Consider the following 16,184-nt stretch of genomic DNA (forward strand, 5'->3'; position numbering starts at 1 on the left):
CCACGACCCCTTCGAACAATTACTTTTTAATAATGTTTACACATTATAACTTTCCGTATACTGGACTTCACCAATATCACAGACTCAATGGGTCAAAAAAGTCGATGGCTTACAAAGTGAGCAGTGACACCCTCCGTCCCCCTCCCCCCCTTTCTCTCCTCCTCTGGTGTAAAATCTATAATTGTTATAACTCAATATAAATTTTCTCCTAAATCAGTAGTTTTCGGTATCTGGCACATACAGATGGAGATCTAAACAATTTTGGAAAAACAATAAGTGGTCCTCTCCTTCTCCTCCCGCCATCCGCCATCCGTCCTCCTTCAATTGTTTTTATTAGCGCGCTTTTATTAGCTTTTATTAGCTTTACCTGTATGTTTTTTTGTAACTCTTCATTCGCTTCAACGCGCTTGCTGCCGTATTAATATGGTTTTATAATTAGCTTCACCTTATGATCAGGTAAAATTTTAATTTATCTAAACGGTTCTTATATTCTTCAGATGGACAACCAGGCCATTGTCATTAACAACGAAACATACTCAAGCACTAGTAGCTCTGGAGTACAGGTTCTTCCACCAGTTTTGACCAGCATTACAAACCACAGCATGGCATTAAACCTCAACCTGGTACACGGAATAACAATGGAAAACATCAAACTTCTGAAATACCTAAGGGACAAGACCAAATGGTTCGCACTTTCTGAAGGATCAGGGTTATTGCTACTTATGCTATTCATTTGATGCATTTGGAGGAAGATCACAGCAAAGATACTCTTACCTGAAATAAATATTGTAAAACGGCTAAGTCGAAGAGGCGAAAATCTTCTTTGCCAACTAATCCGTGGGACGCAGATCTTTAAAGGGGGAGGAGTTAACACGCTGTCGGCACCCAACATGTTGGATTCCCACAAGCTGAAGTTTACACGAGCCGCTGTGTCAGCAAAATTATTCTTAGTCCCATAGGCCTCCTGCAGCTGCGTTAGCATAATTGCTGTAAGCAGCATAATTGCAACCCAACACGCGCTTCAAGGCCAAGTGTATTTCATCATATCGCGCAATGCAATTTTACTTTCGCAACGTTATCAAACCTATGGGAGCCAAGTCAGTACCCATGCACATTGCAGCGGAGTCAGCATATTTTTATTTCACACTGTTGTGAAACTTTTGCATTGCACATGCCAGCCAAGTAAGACACCCGCGGGAAATCAAGGCCACACTCACACTCAGACGTCGCATATGTCTGGCTACGGAACGACGCCAAGAGGAATGTTATAAAAGGCAGCAGAAGATATTGTGAGAGCAGTTGCGTCGGGGTATTCGTACTAATCACTACTACATTCTATTCTCCAAATTGTAAATAGGATTATAAGTATCCTAGAATAAATCTTATTGTAAAATCTTAACTGTGTTCTATTGTGTTTGCAGGGCAAGTTGGCCCTTTAATTTTTTTTCAGTGCAAGGATCCTTGATCCTTTAAGTTATATATCTGCGAGAAAAAATCGATAACGACCAAGTTACTTACAGATTTAACCATCACAACACTGGCAATGTATTTATGATACGTCAATACACGTCAGGTCCGCTCTTCTAAATAAAGTTCTTCACAAAACTTTAAATATCAAACCCGAAAAAACGCGACTGAGTTTGAAGAAACTTGTCAAGAACATTGTTTCAATGACAGTAACTCTTTAAATGTTTCCTTGATACATGAACTCACGATAATTGTTATATGTATTTTACACCTCTTGGAAAGTGTAATAAACTTACCGATTTTTTGGTACGCTAAACCAGTATTCAGGTCGCAGTTTGTTTTTGCCATACGAAATAACAGAGGTTGGTAGTGGTATTGCTTTACCGATGGGCTTACCCATGCGTAGGCGTAAGTACAATGGTGGATCGGGGCATGCACGGGCCGGTCGTGGTATCAGTTCTAGAAATAAAATTAAAAATTCAAGAAGAAACATGTAGTCACACGTTAAATGTAATAAAATATCAATGGTCTTGGATTCAATCATCGATTTCCTTCGATGTTTTTATAAATCCGATGTTAAGTAAAAATTTCTAAGTTTTGAAAAACACCGCTGAATTTTCTTCGTTAATAAAAATTTTAAATTTCGTAAGCTATAGTTAAAGACTGAACAAGCTGCTTTCAATACACGTCTTTGAAATAAAGTTTTCAAAATAGTCTCCACAAAATATTGCGATTAGTCAAAATTATGCATGCCTTAGCAATATTTTGTATCAAATCGTTTCGGCAGCCCTGGCTGTTCATGTCAAATGTTTTTGTGATCATATTTTTTCACTTATAATTAATTAATTTAGACTAAGGGCATCATTCTGTATTGCGAATGAAAGCTCAGACGAACGATTCGTGTCTCGACGTTTTCGTATAGAAACCGTATTCTCTATCAATTTCGTTCGGCCTTTACGTTTTTACGTTTGTCAAACAAGGAAGGCGAAAAGATCTGTCAAATATTGGGTTGCCATATGTAATTTTCATAAAAACTTATAAGAATCATCTAAGTTTTTCAAAGTTTTTTACTTTAAATTGTAAAATTTTTAAAAATTGGATTGTAGTGTTTCCACGCCTTTTGATATTCAAATTTATAAACATTTGAAAAATAAATATCAAATAAAAAACTAAAAACACGGAAATATGGTGCCGTTTTAGTATCTACAATCCACTTAGATATTTGATGTTGATAGCATCATAGGTTCGCGTATCCGCTATTAAGCACCACTCGTTTTGTAGCGAGTTATTTAACCACTGCCGCGAGTCTTCAATAATTGCCGCTAGATGGATCTAACTCTCCTTTGCGCGCCTAGCCTGGAGAGTTACCAACAAGCGTACATACCAGTGAAGCTAATATAAGCGTATTAAAAAAGAACACTTCAGAGCTATTCTTCACCAACCAAAAACTGAAAATTTAAATTGCCTTTTTAAAAGTAAAGTGAATTTTACAAACAGCCATCAATTGAAATATTTCCAGCCACTAGCTTATATACTGTGCCATCTATTTTCATCTTTGGTAGTGTTGCCATATAAGTTTAATTTAAATTTTGCATCAGTTTTATTTATTTATTTCATCTAGAGATTACAAAAATCTTATAGACTTGTTCATTCAGAAAAGTTCATAATTTTCAAATTGGATTAATCTTCAACAGGTTTATAATAACAAAATTGTTGCAACTTTTTAAAATTCATAAAATTTTTGCATTACGGGTCGTTTTCGTTTATGGTAACTTTTTAAAATTTTTCCATTGCGGACTTGTTCATTTTTTTTAGTGTTTCTTGAAACTAAAGCCCAAGAATTCCACAACAAACAATATAATGCCACTTTGTGTGACATTGTAATTTTTTGTGACTTCTTTCGTTTTAAAGAATCGAATCCTGTTCGAATTTCGAATGACTTATGTAAAGAATTCAAATCTTAAATATACCATTTTATTGTAATGATCGTCCGAAATAGAATGAAATGAAAATATTATTTAATTAAAATAAGATAATTGAAAACTAATAAACATTCTTTTATGTAAAAGGATCGCTTGTTTGAGTGTTTGAATAGAGCGACGTTACAATATTGAAGGTTTAACATTATAACTACATTATAATATTCAATTAAACATAACGAGTTAAACTTATATTCAAAAACAAGCAGACCCTGCAGACGTTGTTCTGCCTTAAATTTGGACTATCTGCATACATTTTAATGAGCTTTTTCCGTCTAAATTAGGCCGATGATACCAATGTCATCAGCATATGCCAGTAATTGTACGCTTTTATGGAATATTGTTCCAAAGCGGTTAAGTTCCGCAGCTAGTATAATTTTCCCCAACATCAAATTAAAGAAATCGCACGATAGGGGTAACCCTTCGGAACTTCGTTTAGTTTCGAACGGCTCGAAGAGGTACTTCCAAATTCTAACTGATATCGGCATATAGGCAGCTCCTTTTTGTGCTGTCGAAGGCGGCTTTAAAATCGACGAAGAGGTGATGTGTGTCGATTCTTTTTTCACGGTTCTTTTTTTTCAAGTGTTGTTGTAAAAATCTGGTCGAAGGTAGATTTACCAGGTCAGAAGCCGCACTGATCAAGTCCAATCAGCCGATGGTAAAATTTTCGGGCGTTATTCCTGGTGGCTAGCAGCTCAAGCTCCTCGCACTCACGCCTTTCTGTCCCTGCTTTTTTCTTCCTGAAAAGCGCTCACACACTCCTCTTGTTGCACTCGCTTTTAACGTAGCCCTGTGGGCAGCGTCTTTTCTTTCGGTTGCAACGCGGCATTCTTCATCATACCAGTTGTTTTTCCGTGGCCGCCGGCAACCAATTTTTTCCTCGGCGGTAGTACGAAGTGCTTTGGAGATACGCTCCCACTGGTCTTGCATTCCGACAGGTTGAGTTGTGCTCTCAGAGAGAGAGGTGTGACAGTCGAGTTGGGAAATCATTGGCGGTCTGTTGCCCTTGCAGCCTTTCGACGTCTAGCTTTTCTTGTGTTTTTTATACCCAGCTGAACAGAGCTCACAGAGTATATTAACTTTGTTCGCATAACGGTAATCCGTAACGGCATAAACTACTGGAGATAGATATAGACTTCTATATATCAAAATGATCTGGGTGAAAAAAGAAATTCATTTAGCCATGTCCGTCCGCCCGTCCGTCTGTCCGTTCGTCTGTAAACACGATAACTTGAGTAAATTTCGAGAAATCTTGATGAAATTTGGTATGTAAGTTCCTGGGCACTCATCTCAGATCGCTATTTAAAATGAACGAAATCGGACTACAACCATGCCTACTTTTTCGATATCGAAAATTTCGAAACACCGAAAAAGTGCGATAATTCATTACCAAAAACGGATAAAGCGATGAAACTTGGTAGGTGCGTTGACCTTATGACGCAAAATAGAAAATTAGAAAAATGTTGGACAATGGACGTGGCACCGCCCACTTTTAAAAGAAGGTCATTTAAAAGTTTTGCAACTTGTAATTTGGCAGTCGTTGAAGATATCATAGTGAAATTTGGTGGGCACGTTACTCCTATTACTATATGTGTGCTAAATAAAAATTAGCGAAATCGGATGACGAACACGCCCACTTTTAAAAAAAAATTTTTTTAAAGTCAAATTTTAACAAAAAATTTAATATATTTACAGTATAAAAGTAAATTATGCCAACATTCGACTCCAGTAATGATATGGTGCAACAAAATACAAAGATAAAAGAAAATTTCATTTTCGTCTAGATAATGCCATAAGTCGAACAAAAATTTACCAATCCTTGTGAAATTGGGTGGGGACAAAGATTCTATGACGAGAACTGTTTTCTGTGAAAATGGGCGAAATCGGTTGAAGCCACGCCCAGTTTTTATACACAGTCGACCGTCTGTCCTTTCGCTCGGCCGTTACCACGATAACTTGCGCAAAAAACGATATATCTTAACTAAACTTAGTTCACGTACTTATATGAAGTCACTTTATCTTGGTATAAAATATGGCCGAAATCCGACTATGACCACGCCCACTTTTCCGATATCGAAAATTACGAAAAATGAAAAAAATGCCATAATTCTGTACCAAATATGAAAAAAGAGATGAGACATGGTAATTGGATTGGTTTTTTGACGCAAAAAAACTTTAGAAAAAATTTTGTAAAATGGGTGTGACACCTACCATATTAAGTAGAAGAAAATGAAAAAGTTCTGCAGGGCGAAATCAAAAGCCCTTGGAATCTTGGCAGGAATACTGTTCGTGGTATGACAAATATAAATAAATTAACGGTACCCGACAGAAGATGTTCTGGGTCACCCTGGTCCAAATTTAGGTCGATATCTCGAAAATGCCTTCACATATACAACTAAGGGCTACTCCCTTTTAAAATCCTCATTAATACTTTTAATTTGATACCCATATCGTACAAACACATTCTAGAGTCACCCCTGGCCCACCCTTAATGCGAATTCTCGAAAAGGCATCCACCTATAGAACTAAGGCCCACTACGTTTTAAATAATCATTAACACCTTTCATTGGCGGCCACCGTGGTGTGATGGTAGCGTGCTCCGCCTATCACACCCTATGTCCTGGGTTCAACTCCCGGGCAAAGCAACATCAAAATTTTAGAAATAAGGTTTTTCAATTAGAAGAAAATTTTTCTAAGCGGGGTCGCCCCTCGGCAGTGACTGGCAAGCGCTCCGAGTGTATTCCTGCCATGAAAAGCTCTCAGTGAAAACTCATCTGCCTGGCAGATGCCGTTCGGAGTCGGCATAAAACATGTAGGTCCCGTCCGGCCAATTTGTAGGGAAAATCAAGAGGAGCACGACGCAAATTGGAAGAGAAGCTCGGCCTTAGATCTCTTCGGAGGTTATCGCGCCTTACATTTATTTATTTTTTTAAAACCTTTCATTTGATACACATGTCATACAAACACATTCTAGGGTTACCCAAGGTTCATTTTGCTAAATGGTGATTTTCCCTTATTTTGTCTCCAAAGCTCTCAGCTGAGTATGTAATGTCCGGTTACACCCGAACTTAGCTTTCCTTACTTGTTATTCCTTGGTTTTAGCCGCGCAGAGGCGGGTTGGTACTTTGGCTGCGACGAGATAATGATCCGAATCGATGTTAGGTAATCGGATCGTACGCACATCTAAAACACTGGAGGCATGCCGTCCGTCTATCACAACGTAGTCTATCTGATTGCGAGTATTTCGGTCGGGGGACAGCCATGTAGCTTGATGTATCTTTTTATGCATTAACCTCGTGCTGGATATGACTATGTTTCGAGCACCGGCAAAGTCAATCAGCCTCAGGCCATTAGGAGAAGTTTCATTGTGTAGGCTGAACCTTCCGACTGTGGGGCCAAGAACACGTTCTAATTGTTCATAAACAGCGTCTTTCACCTCATCGTCTTCTCAAGTATATTACAAATAAAGATTTTCTAAAAGTCATCACTTCAATTTTTTCAGAGTTTCAACCATTTTTCCCTTTTTGCCTTGGGAAACACTTTTCTATTGAAATCAACGTTTGTACTGAGATTCTGATACCCTTCTTCGGTTGCTGTTAGTGCCCCGTTCAGATTCTCTAACAGATTTACAAGACGTTCTGCCACATCATTTGTCACTCTGAAAATTTTCACTTTTTCAAAGCCCAAAATATAACCTTTATCTCGCGCCCATGCTAGAGGATTTTCTTTAAAAAAATCCGTCGATATTCCGGTCAGAATAAAGAATTAGAGGGTCCTCGAGGTTATCAAATCCTCCAGTTTTAATTCACGGATATCTTCTCAAGCCACGGTGATGCGATGACCTTTCGTTTCTTGACTTTTCTTCTCTCACAATCGTTCAACAAAGTATACACAAACTGACACTTTGAATTTTCCGAGTTTTTAACAGCACGAATCCTCACTGGAGGTGCTTAATCAATCGCTTTTTTCTAGAAAACTCCAAAAATTATTAAAACAATACAATATCGGAAGTATTAACGAAAAGTTTAAAAACTTAAAATTAACCTCAAGAGTCCATTCCCAATTATACGTAATATTACTGTTTTTCATATAAGGATCATTTAAGTACTTTGCTCATATGTCGAATCAAAGAACACGCAGCGTCATGGTACTCATCACGGACAACGGAGCCCAGTTAATCAGTAGACGTTTTAAGAAATTTCTAGAGGAGCTTCGCGTTAAACACCAGTTAACAGCGCAATACACAACACAGGGGAATCCGACTGAGAGAACAAACAGGGCCAATAGGAGAATGATAGCACAATTTACGGGAAACGGTCAGAGAACGTTGGACGAGATGTTACCAGAGAAAACGCTGGCGCTAAACACAAGCATATGTGATTCAACAGGCTACAGTCCAGCAGTCCTTTACTACGAGCAGACATTCGGTACAGGAGAGAAAGTGTCGAGCCCAAGAGAGACGTCAAAGAAGATGACAGAAGTATTCGAAGCATTACAATCTAAAGAGCAGGCAATGGCGACCGCCCTTAGGTGACCTAGTGCTGGTAAGGGACCATCAGCTATCAAGAGCGGTGGAAAAATTTTCAGCCAAACTAGCGCCTAGTATAGTGGACAACACCGTGTTATGAACGTTGTGTCCCGAGTGACCGTAGAGCTAGACGAAATCATCAAAAGTAGGGGGGGACAGCCCACTTAAGTGAGCTGAAAGTATACCACATAGCCGAAGCCAACGAAAACAGCCGCTCTCCCGAACCCAGGTTAGAGAAGAGACAAGGCCAAACAAGGAACGCAGAGAATAACGTTGAGGAAATACCATCGACGTCATCGAAAGCAAGGACCGTAAAAGTTGAGGTCTTTTTGAATCCTCACAACATATTGCAACGAATTTTAGTTAGAATGTGTTTGCACGATATGGGTATCAAACTAAAGGTATAAATGAGGGTTTTAAAAGGGAGTGGTGGTAGTTGTATAGGTGGTCGCCTTTTCGAGATGTCGGCATAAAGGTGGACCAGGGCTGACTCTAGAATGCGTTTGTACAGTATGGGTATCAAACGAAAGGTATTAATGAGTATTTTAAAAGGGAGTGGGCCTTAGTTCTATAGGTGGACGCCTTATCGGGATATAGCCATAAAGGTGGACCAGGGGTGACTCCAGAATATGTTTGTACGATATAGGTATCAAATGAAAGGTGTTAATGAGTATTTTAAAAGGGCGTGGGGCTTAGTTCTATAGGTGGACGCCTTTTCGAGATATCGCCATAGAGGTGGACCAGGGTTGACTCTAGAATGTGTTTGTACGATATGGTTATCAAATTAAGGGTATTAATGAGGCTTTTTAAAGGGAGTGGTGGTAGTTGTATATGTGAAGGCGTTTTCCAGATATTGACCAAAATGTGGACCAGGGTGACCCAGAACATCATCTGTTGTATACCGCTAATTTATTTATATATATAATACCACGAACAGTATTCCTGCCAAGATTTCAAGGGTTTTTTTATTTCGCCCTGCAAAAATTTTTCATTTCATTCTACTTAATATGGTAGGTGTCACACCCATTTTACAAAGTTTTTTCTAAAGTTATATTTTGCGTCAATAAACTAATCCACCCAAATACCATGTTTCATTCCTTTTTTCGTATTTGGTATAGAATTATGGCATTTTTTTCGTTTTTCGTAATTTTCGATATCGAAAAGGTGGGCGTGGTCATAGTCCGATTTCGGCCATTTTTTATACCAATACATAGTGAGTTCAGATAAGTACGTGAACTGAGTTTAGTAAAGATATATAGATTTTTGCTCAAGTTATCGTGTTAACGGCCGAGCGGCAGGACAGACGGTCGACTGTGTATAAAAACTGGGCGTGGCTTCAACACATTTCGCCCTTTTTCACAGAAATAAGTTATCGTCTCAGAATGTAAGCCTCTACCAAATTTCACAAGGATTCGTAAATTTTTGTTCGACTTATGGCATTAAAAGTATCCTAGACAAATTAAATGAAAAAGGGCGGAGCCACGCCCATTTTGACATTTTCTTTTATTTTTGCATTTTGTTGCACCATATCATTACTGGAGTTGAATGTTGACATAATTTACTTATATACTGTAAAGATATTAAATTTTTTGTTAAAATTTGCGTTTAAAAAAAATTTTTTTTAAGTGGGCGTGGTCGTTCTCCGATTTTGCTAATTTTTATTAAGCATACATATAGTAATAGGAGTAACGTTCCTGCCAAATTTCATCATGATATCTTCAACGACTGCCAAATTACAGCTTCCAAAAGTTTTAAATTACCTTCTTTTAAAAGTTGGCGGTGCCACGCCCATTGTCCAAAATTTTACTACTTTTATATTCTGCGTCATAAGTTCAACTCAACTACCAAGTAGCATCGCTTTATTCGTCTTTGGTAATGAATTATCGCACTTTTTCGGTTTTTCGAAATTTTCGATATCGAAAAAGTTGGCTTGGTTATAGTCCGACATTGGTAATTTTAAATAGCGATCTGAGATGAGTGCTCAGGAACCTACATACCAAATTTCGTCAAGATACCTCAAAATTTACTCAAGTTATGGTGTTAACGGACGGACGGACGGACATGGCTCAATCAAATTTTTTTTCGATCCTGATGATTTTGATATATGGAAGTCTATATCTATCTCAATTCCTTTATACCTGTACAACCAACCGTTATCCAATCAAAGTTAATATACTCTGTGAGCTCTGCTCAACTGAGTATAAAAATCAAATTCTGTGTGTGTGTGTATTCGCTATGGAAACGTATTTCCCACACTTTAATCATCACCAAATTTTGGTTATAGGTTCCTTCGATCAACGGGAAGGTTTTAGGCTAAAAATAATTTCGATATATAAAAGGGGCGTGGCACCTCCCATACAAATGGAATCTTTGGTACTGCATAACTTTGAAGGTATACATGCCAGAACATTGAAATTCGGTAGCAGTTATATGAGGTTAATCCATAACACCACATAGAAAATTCGGAATTGGGAAAAAAGGGGGCATGGCACATCCCATACAAATGGAATTTTTGGTACTGCATAACTTTGAATGTATACATGACAGAACATTGAAATTCTGTAAGGAGTTATATGAGGTCAATCCCTAACACCACCAAGAAAATATGGAATTGGGAAAAAGGGGGCGTGGCACCTCCCATACAAATCTATATATATAAAAATCAAATTCTGTGTGTGTGAATTCGCTATGGAAACGTATTTCCCATACTTCAATCATCACCAAATTTTGGTTATAGGTTCCTTCGATCAACGGGAAGGTTTTAGGCTAAAAGTAATTTCGATATATAAAAGGGGCGTGACACCTCTGAAAAGTAATAAAAACAAAAGATGTGTTGACTTTGGAGGTCAGATCAATATTCACTTTATTACAAAAATTCTTTTCCTTTTTATAGCTAATTACTTAACCTACACATTTACAAATATCCTAATACTAATAACTAAAAATAAGTACATTTGTATTACAGAGTATATATGTAAATTTGTATTGTTATGCATATATGTAGATTTGTATTAATATGCATATATACAGTATATGTAGATTTGTGTTATTATGCATATATGTAGATTTGTATTGCTATGCATATATGTATATTTGTATTACTATGCATGCATGTAGATTTGTATTAATATGCATGTATGTATATTTGTACTACCATGCATATATGTATGTTTGTACTACCATGCATGCATGTAGATTTGTATGCAAAGTCAGCAGATCGATATTCATGTGAAATGGGAATATTTGGTTAATTCATATTATTGGTTGTATGTAAATAATAAGCAGAATTTATTAGCTGTGAACGGACAAGGGTTTCATATTCGGCATTCCATTGATGTTAGCTAACCGCTGTGTTAGTTCAATAATTTATGTTGTATAATATTGTAATATGATTGTTACTAAGAGGTATTTAGCATAGAAGTTCATGATGCGAAATGCCGTAAATGTATTGCATAGGTGGGCATGACGCATAATGCTACACCATCCGCCCTAGAAAAAGAGTATTATATAATTGTTTTGTGAACAATTGTATAAGACTCTTTGTTCGCATTTGAGTGATTTTGTTATTTTACCTTAACTTGAAATTGTAGTGAAAGAGGTTGTGTATTTTGTTTCTAATTTGCTGACCTTGATACTTTTATTATGTTTACATTTTATATATGTTATTTTTTTTTTCAATATTTTGTACAAATTTTTTTTCAAATTTTAAATATAACGATTATTTTACGTATAGGAAAAATTTTAAATTTAACAATTATTTTATATATTTTATTTATTTTATAGGCGAATTTTAAATGTGTGCACTCACTTAAAATCCGCTTGTCTTTGGAAATTTTTATTAACTAACCGAGTAAATTGGAATACTATGCTTGAACCTGTTTTTTATTAAATTCTGAATTAATAATAGATTGTTTTTTTTTTTTTTTTTGTTGGTATTCCCATTACCATTTTCTAGTCAATTGAAGTAAGAATATTTCTTACTACTATTCAATTCTATTTAGCGTAAAAGATATTTCCTATTACTATTTCCTATTCTATTTTAAAGTAAAAAATATTTTTCCTAAAATTATTATATCTATAAAAGCGAGTGTTTATAGCTGAAACACCTCATACTTATATATATTTCTTTAATTATTTTTATTAAATAACACCTTTTCATAGTTATATCATTTATTAGGGTTACATTAAACTTAGAACCAATAAAAAATTTTATAGCTAATTATTCGGAAAATTTAGTAGCTGTAGTTGGTGGAAGAGCGAGGTAGCTATGTATTGATAGTAGTTCTATTAATGGATGAGTGGAAGGTACAGTGGGTGCAAAGAAAAATGTTTCGAATCTTTTAAATGTTATTTTTATATTTTCGATAACGTCCCTATTTTCCAGCAATATGTTTGATCTTATGTGTCATGAGATTTCTGCGGCGGCCACCAAGACAGAATCGTCATGACTTTTATGAAGAATTATTTTTATTTTTATACCGGGATTGTCACATGCACAGCCTCTTAGTTAGTGCAATTATTTGATCTTAGAGAACTTAGGTACCAATTATTATTTTATAAATTCGCCTACTGCAGTAAATATTCAATTATTTTCACTAATTTGTCCCTCAGGACAACTGTGTTTTCCTTATAAATTTCAAGTCCTGGATTGCCGGCATTTCTTTTATGCCTGGTCGAATATTGTCCTAAGTCAATAACTTCCTCAACAAACTGGTAGCTTGAAAATTTTTCTACGCTACCATTTTTCTATCCTAAGATGAAAACGAGCGCGACTAGTCTTTTCTTGCAAATTTATATAGCGCTTTATTATATATACATATGTTCTCTTTGTTACTTTTTCTTCATGCTTGTTGTTATGGGCTGGTTGTAAAAAATTTGTATTTTTTGTTCGTTAAGTCTTGCTTACTGTCCTAGAATTTCCTATTGCTTCCTGACCATCTTTGTCAGGGGCAATCGAAGGAATTATGCGAATTTTGGATTTGCTGTTCGCATTAGGCAGAGCTACCTTTACTGTCGATTGTGACATTTTGAGACACTATTTGAGCTTTTACTCCAATTATTTATTGCTCTTCCTCAGCTTTGAGTTTGGAAATTTGGGTAGAAAGGGCAAAAAAAAAATTTTATACGCGTTGTTGCACGTTATTCGTTTGCCTATATTTGATTTTCATATAGTTTTTAAGAATAGCGGCTATCGCTATGATTAATAGCCCTATCGTGCATATTAAAGCACCTAGCCAAATGTCTGTAGTTTTTGTGTCCACTTGGGCTTGTGGCTCATATTTTACCAATTTGTTGTCAACTATTTCCTCTTCAGAGGTTTCTTTGCCAAATTCATAGCCAGCTATGGCTATCATAATGCCTTGGGCTATTTTTGTCCACCAAGACATTTTGGCTATCTTCCTGCTTCTATGAGTAATGAACTAAATTTTAATTTTTAATAAAATTTTTCGATTTTATTATTTTATCCTATGCATTCCATTTTACTCTTGATACTCATTGATTTTTAATAAATTTACTATATTTAATTAATTGATATTTTAACAATTTACTTCTAAAATTGTAATTTTTGTTTTACTTTGGAATTTTTCATTTCTGATTTAGGTATTTAAAATTTTTCCTTAAAAAAAATTTTTCTAATTTTTATTTTCTTTTGTTTAATTAATTTTACAAAGTAACTAATATTTTGCTTTAGATTTTAGAAATAGTAATTTTTCTTTTTTTAATATACAAAATATTTTAATAATTAATTTTTATGACATTTTGCTGATTTATTTTTCTTTATTTAATTAACATTATAGAAAAATTTGTTTCTAAAGTTTTTGATTTCCTTAAAAAAAAATTTAGTATAATATCTTTGACATTTCTTAAAATTGAAAAAATTGTTTCAAAGTATTTTTTATTTTTTTTCTACGCCACATTGGGCTTCAATCTTTTTCCCTATATTTTTTTTTTTAATTTGTGTCATTTTCAAAGCTGACATCAAACTTTTGTAAAAAAAATTAGTTTATCCTACCATATTTAAAAAATAAATGCCTAAGCAAAAACTTTCGTTTTTGCTCATAGTTTAGCGTCCATAAAGGCCGCTCAATTGATTCTAAATTTTATACTTATACCCTATATTGCCGGTACGCCGCCAATGGTAATGATATCCTTTGATCCCGTCCTGCTGCTAATTATACCTTTCATGAAAATGAAATGGTATATTAATTTCGTCACGAAACCGAAAATTGTAAGTCCTTAAAGGAAAATAGATAGACCCACCATTAAGTATACCGAAATAATCAGGTTGAAGAGCTGAGTTGATTTAGCCATGTCCGTCTGTCCGTCTGTCTGTTTGTATGCAAACTAGTCCCTCAATTTTTGAGATATCTTGATAATATTTGGTGAGCGTGTGTATTTGGGTGTCCGATTAGACATTTGTCGGAACCGACCGGATCGGACCACTATAGCATATATCCTCCATACAACCGATTTTTCAGAAAAAGAGGATTTTTGTAATATCTTACCCAATTTAAAAGATTGAAGCTTCAAACTTCACCATATACTTTCGTATATTGCACATATTGTTGCCTGAAAAAATTGATGAGATCGGTCGTATATATAGTATATATCCCCCACAACCGATTGTTCAGATAAGGAACTTTTCGTAATTACTGTCCTATTTTAAGAGCTAGAGGCTTCAAATTTCAACGAATGCTTACGTATATAGCATATATTGTTGTCTGAAAAAATCATAAAGATCGGTGGTATATATAGTATATATATGGTGGTATATATAGTATATATATATATTTTCGCAAATTTTAGCCCCATTTTAACAGCTTGTCTTGAAAAATCATACGAGATCGGTTGTATATATAGTATATATCTCATACAACCGATTGTTCAGGTAAGAAACTTTTCGCAATTTCTACCCCATTTTAACAGCTATAAGCTTCAAATTTCACCGATTGCTTACGTATATAGCATATATTATTGTCTGAAAAAATCATAGAGATCGGTTGTATATATAGTATATATCTCATACATCCGATTGTTCAGATAACAAACTTTTCGCAATTTCTACCCCATTTTAACAGCTATAAGCTTCAAATTTCTCCGATTGCTTACACATATGGCATATATTATTGTCTGAAAAAATCATAGAGATCGGTTGTATATATAGTATATATCTCACAACCGATTGTTCAGATAAGAAACTTTTCGCAATTTCTACCCCATTTTAACAGCTATAAGCTTCAAATTTCACCGATTGCTTACGTATATAGCATATATTGTTGTCTGAAAAAATCATAGAGATCGGTTGTATATATAGTATATATCTCATACAACCGATTGTTCAGATAAGAAACTTTTCGCAATTTCTACTCCATTTTAACAGCTATAAGCTTCAAATTTCACCGATTGCTTACGTATATAGTATGTATTGTTGTGTCAAAAAATCATAGAGATCGGTGATATACATATATGTAGGAACGGATAACACTGAGCATAGAAACACTGTGCATTTAGATAGAAAAGCAACACGCTCAGGAAAAAAACTATTAAATTAACGTAGTAGTTTCTAAAAACAGTCGTCGTCTTCTCGTGGACTTGAAAACGTAAATTTAAAATACGATAATTTAAAATATGAAATATTAAAAATATGATATGCTTTTTTACAACATTCAAATAAATAATAATTAGTTTTAAAATAAATATATAAATGTAAAAATGTAATACAAACAATGAATTGAAATAAACTATGTTACAAAATTGACAAAATTGTGAAGAATAAAACATTATTTGTGTAAACCCACAAATAAATTGCGGGCTCGTCCGGGATTAGAGTGCCGTCAAGCAAATATTCCCAAAGGAAGAACTAAAAAATTAGTAAAATTTGCATGTGTTTAAAACAAATAAACAGTAGTGAAAAGTTCATGTGAAAATTTTTCAAAATTTCTGAAAAGTTGTAAAAACTGCAAAAAAAAAAGAAAAAAAATAAAAAAGTTATGTACTTTTAGTGGTACCACAATTTTTTTGGTGTACCAAAGCAGGCTTTGTAAGTGCAAAGTGTCCATGCAAACTAAGTAGACTTGACAAAGCGAAAATACATGTGTACATATGCATATACGCGTCAACGTAATTTGTTGCATGTATGTATACTGAAAACGAAACGAAGCTACATCGTGAGCACGAAGTCATCTGCACTTATAATTTTCGTCGTTAAA

At 35.1% G+C, this 16,184-nt stretch overlaps 1 protein-coding gene across 7 annotated transcripts in view; it reads right to left on the bottom strand.

Annotated features, from left to right (window-relative positions):
* mtd (mustard) overlaps nt 1-16,184 on the bottom strand; it is a 2,476,738-nt gene that overhangs the window by 625,884 nt on the left and 1,834,670 nt on the right. For all 7 annotated transcript variants that reach the window (XM_067759877.1, XM_067759878.1, XM_067759880.1 and 4 more), the window contains one exon: nt 1,764-1,926. In XM_067759877.1, the coding sequence (XP_067615978.1) occupies nt 1,764-1,926 (163 nt within the window). The remainder of the gene's footprint in view (nt 1-1,763; nt 1,927-16,184) is intronic.

This window comes from Eurosta solidaginis, chromosome 1 (genome assembly GCF_040869045.1).
Source record: "Eurosta solidaginis isolate ZX-2024a chromosome 1, ASM4086904v1, whole genome shotgun sequence".
Lineage (NCBI taxonomy): Eukaryota > Metazoa > Arthropoda > Insecta > Diptera > Tephritidae > Eurosta > Eurosta solidaginis.